At 35.6% G+C, this 5,062-nt stretch overlaps 1 protein-coding gene across 1 annotated transcript; it reads left to right on the top strand.

Moving 5' to 3' along the window:
- The first annotated feature begins 235 nt into the window (after positions 1–235).
- On the top strand, positions 236–1,183 carry LOC102867206 (olfactory receptor 6K3-like). Its single transcript, XM_006895517.1, has one exon. It carries the CDS (start codon positions 236–238, stop codon positions 1,181–1,183), a length of 948 nt encoding a protein of 315 aa, XP_006895579.1.
- The last annotated feature ends 3,879 nt before the right edge of the window (positions 1,184–5,062 follow it).

Raw genomic sequence — 5,062 nt, 5'->3', positions numbered from 1 at the left:
TATCAAACAGAATAGTTGACACATAAAATATAATTACTAAAACTATTTGCAAATTTTGTAGTATCATCTTATAATTAAAATACATCATGTTTATATTAGTTAGTTATATTGAATCAACCTAATTTCAGGGCTTTTAATTTGTCAGGAAAGGCAGTTAATACTTCTTTTTTAATATACTTACAGTCATGAATGTTTGTGTTTGACTGCATCAGCCAACAAATGAAAGCATGAAAATATGGATCAAGAGAATCACACAGTGGTGACTGAGTTTTATTTTTCTGATTTCCCTCAGCTTGAGAATGGGGGTATTTTATTGTTCATTCCTTTGCTCTTCATTTATATGTTCATCATTATTGGAAATTTTATCATCTTCCTAGCTGTCCGGCTGGATACACGTCTCCACAATCCCATGTATAATTTCATCAGCGTCTTCTCCTTTCTGGAGATTTGGTACACCACAGTGACCATACCTAAGATGCTCTCCAACCTAGTCAGTGAACAGAAAACCATCTCCTTTATTGGCTGCCTTCTGCAGATGTATTTCTTCCACTCTCTTGGGGTCACAGAAGCACTAGTACTGACAGTGATGGCCATTGACAGGTATGTTGCTATCTGCAATCCCCTACGCTATGCAGTTATTGTGACCCCTCGGCTGTGCCTCCAGCTCTCCACTGGCTCTTTCATCTTTGGCTTCCTTATGTTACTTCCAGAGATTGTGTGGATTTCCACCCTTCCCTTCTGTGGTCCCAACCAAATCCATCAACTCTTCTGTGACTTTGAACCTGTGCTTCATTTGGCCTGTACAGACACGTCCATGGTTCTAGTGGAGGATGTGATCCATGCTATTTCCATCCTGACTTCTGTCTCCATCATCACCCTTTCCTATTTAAGAATCATCACTGTGATCCTGAAGATTCCCTCAGGGGAGAGCCGTCAGAAGGCTTTTTCCACGTGTGCTGCCCACATTACTATTTTTGTGCTGTTTTTTGGCAGTGTAGGCCTCATGTACCTTCGCTTCTCAGTGACTTTCCCTCAGTTACTGGACAAATCCATTGCACTGATGTTTGCTGTCCTTGCTCCATTTTTCAACCCTATAATCTATAGTCTAAGGAATAAAGACATGAAGGATGCCATCAAGAAAATTCTCTTTTCTCACAAGATGTTTAATGATTCTAGGAGTTAGAGTTATATACAGTTGTTTAAGGTCATCATCTCCATTTTTTTCCCCCTAATCTCCAAGCCTTAGTTTACTTACAATTAGTAGTGAAAAGTGTGGAACTTCAATCAAGTATGTTTGTTTGTTTATGATTTTTTCCTCTACACTAATGAATTAATTTTTGAAATTGTTATGTACTTTCTGTTTTCATATTGTCAATTGAGTGTTAATTGTCCATGTTTTTAGTTTATGAACTGTTATTTGCTCTAATAAAGTTTTTTGTAGACTTAACAGTTTCAATATCATTGGCAGATTATAATAGAATATTTTCTTCAATTTTAACTCCATATGGTGTAATGTTATTATCACCAAATCAATAAAGAATACTGAGCTAAAGGAAAATCGTATGTATTATTTGAATGTCTGTGTAATTTTCCCACATACTCTTTTATCCTATGCTCACAATACCTTTATATCAGTTTTTAAATTTTTTTTAAAGATTAATGGGATGTGGTATTGACTTAAATAAGAATCTTTGTTTCTTAACATTGTTCTCTTAATACTTTTAATATAGATTATATTTTATTACATAACAGTGATGCTTGCACATAAAACTACTAACTTCGTGGTTTTTTATCATATTATTATAATTTCCAGCTCCTTTGTGAGGTGTGTTTCACATTGTTTTGAAGACTTCAGAGCTAATACTTTTAGGAGTTTGAAGACTATATAAATATAACGTTTAGGCACAAGATCAAACTCTAAAATGCATAAATTATACAAAAATATATAATTCTATCTTCTTTTCATTTCTGAGAAAATAAGTACTAAAATGTAATAATTTTATGCTGTTGTTGTTATGTGCTGTTGAGTCACCTATGACTCATAGTGACCTTATATACAACAGCTCTGAAGGCTACCCTATCCTGAGTCAATCTCATTGTCTCAGAAAGACCTAATCCCACTTCTCCAATCACTGAGTCAATCCATCTGAGTCTTCCTTTCCTGTGCTGTCCCTCCATCCCTCCAAGAATGATATTTTTCTTGAAGGACTGGTACCTCCAGGCTACATGCTCCAAGTATGTGAGATAGAGCTTCAAAATCCTTGCCTCCAGGGAGGAGCTTGGTTTTACCCTCTCTAGGACTGACTTGTTTGTTCTCCTAGCAGTCCATGGTACGTTCAACACGCTTCTCCAGCACCTCATCTCAAAGGCATTGATTCTTCCTATCATCTTTAGTCACAGTCTAGCTTTCTGACACATAGCAAGTAATTGTGAAGAACATGGCCTGGATCAGGTGCATCTTAGTGTCCGGACTAACATTCTTTCTCTTCAGGACTCTAGAGAGGTCATTGACAGTAGATTTTCCCTATGCAATTTGTCTCTTGATTTCCTGATTGCTGGTACCAAACAAACTGAAGTCACGAACATTCTCAGTCTCTTCATCATATATTGTGAAGCTGCCAATTGGTTCAGTGGTGAGAATTTTTGTTTTCTTGCTGTTGAACTTCATATTGATTGAAAACTACAGTTCTTGACCTTTTACAGCATATGCTTCATGTCCTCCTCTGTTTTTAGCAAGCAAGGTTGTATCATCTGCATTTTTTGTGATAGTTTTATACCTAAATGTCTTTGTTCATATTGCTTTTCTGCTGTGGTGTATGTTCTTGCATTTTCTCTATTGTGGAACTCCTACTCATTATCATCAAGTTAATTTTGGGTCATGGCATTTCTCCATCGAGCTTCACAAACCATACTTTTTTTTTTTTAAAGAAAGTGATGCTCCCAAGCCAAAGGTGGGCGACTTTAATCCGTGGTGCTCAGGCCTGATTTAAATTTTTTTTGTCAAACATGCTTCTAGGTCCTATATCCCTGGTCTGCCCATCTACTGTACAGAGGTAACTCGTGGTTGCTGTGAAGCTGAACACTTGTGACACTGATGTGTCAAATGTGATAATGGTTAACCATGGTGGACAGTGTTTGTTGGAGCTCCCCGATTAAAAGAAGCTTGGAAGTAGGAGTGGCATCCACTTCTGAAGTGGAACAGTGCTCAGATCTTTCATTCATAGAGTCGCTATGACTTATCTACAACTCAACAGCACTTAACAACAACAATAACAACATATTAATTTACTTACAAAGTTTGCATACATTGTGTTTCACACTGTTCTTAATTCACATTGTGTTTCATACAGTCGTTCGCATGGATTATGTTTTATAAAATTAATCACCATTGGACTATGCTGATTATTTTGTTGTCTTTTCAGGTCCCTACTATATCTTTTCCATTTTAGTCCATAAATCTTTATGGAAGGAAACTGTTATCTATCTTCCTTAGAGCAAAGTTTCTTCATTGATGGATTCAAACTCTTGTGTCTTATTGATTAGCACAATATGTAATGCACTTTTTCTCTATTATGGAGCTTCTACCCATTGTCATCAAGAGCTCTTGGTGGAATTCATACTTACTATTAAAAAGTAGAGTTTTCCTTATTTGGGATAAATGTCTCTATTTTTGTCATAAATTATGTTACAAGTTTTATAGGACAAGAAAATAAATGTTCTAGAAACTAACCCCCCCCAATACATGTGGAAAAAGACAAGGACAGAGGGCAATTTTCGGTGTAAATTCTTGTGTTTGAGGCTTTGAACTAACTAGAACATTGGTAGCTCTGATATATTAGAAATTCTGAGAGAGAAAGATGAGGCGTTTTAATTCTGTAAAAATTTACAACTTTGGAATCACTGCAGACATATCTACCCCATCTTAAAGGTAGTAGAGTTAGAATTGATTTAAGTTAGAATCAAGTCAATAACAGTATGGTTTTGATTTTAAGGTAACTTAAAGTTACCAGTAACTCAGCCAAAGATTGAAAGAAGAGTGAAATGTCAACAATGGAATCATCAATCCTATAAGGCAAAGTAAAATGAACACAAACATTACAATAATTTTGAGACGGTTCAGGACCATGCCATGTTCTACATGTTGTTCATGGATTTGTTATGAATCAGTTAACTTGATGGTTCTTAACTTATTAAGGAGACTAGACAGACCTTGGAAAATGTCATTGTGTTTTCAGAGGGTAGTAGAATTTTTAAAAATCCTGATCCTGTTAAAAGCAATTCTTCATAAGAAGGAATAGACATATAATCTACTGATTCTGAGAAAAATCTACTAACATTCTAGGAGTTCAAGGAGAACTAATGAGAAAAGATCAGAGAAGGTTTCTATTAATTAACCCAGGGGGAAATGGGATTGCTTAATTTTTTTTTCTAGACAGAAATCCCCAAGTAGAGAAATTTTCCCTAAGAAGCTTATAAAAAGAGATATCTAGGTCTTTCCTACTGGGCTAATGAAAACTTACACTCCATAGACTGCAGAGACCTTGAAAGAGAAGGGATCAGAAGAGGTAAGATGAATATGCACGTAGATCCAAGATGAAGTCTTTTTCTGGGTCAAGAAGCAGGTAAATTGCCTAGTAGAAAGAGGGAAAAGATATTTATCTGCTGTTTATTTTGTTAAATATCTCTATTTGGGGTCACACTTCAGATTGCTTGAGAGTCTGAATGTGCACAGGTTAGAGGTTTGAGAAGGAGATATGCCTGTAGGATGAAATTCAGTGATAATATTATATTTCATCTGAGATATGAAAAATTCAATAATATTTTTTTTCTATTCACGATATTACTTTTCTGATTTCATACTTCCAGAAGTCTGTAAATTATTTTAGATACATTAATCCACCATTTCCCACATTGACACCTGACTGATCCACATTCAACAAATATATATCAAATAATATCATAAATAAAGAGTGGTCTGATGTGTCAAAAGAAACTGTTTCATGTAAAGTGTTATCCCAGAGCAACGACTCTTAACAAAACACCATCTCTTCCCAGATCAAAT

The sequence above is a fragment of the Elephantulus edwardii genome, unplaced genomic scaffold, assembly GCF_000299155.1.
Source record: "Elephantulus edwardii isolate Elephantulus edwardi_28Jun2011 unplaced genomic scaffold, EleEdw1.0 scaffold00168, whole genome shotgun sequence".
Taxonomy (NCBI): Eukaryota; Metazoa; Chordata; class Mammalia; order Macroscelidea; family Macroscelididae; genus Elephantulus; species Elephantulus edwardii.
The sequence above is the reverse complement of the archived record's forward strand: the minus strand, read 5'-3'. Positions and strand labels throughout refer to the sequence as shown.

What these genes read in the sequence shown, in the direction of transcription:
- LOC102867206 (XM_006895517.1), top strand. Translation starts at nt 236, where the DNA reads ATGGATCAAGAGAATCACACAGTGGTGACTGAGTTTTATTTTTCTGAT.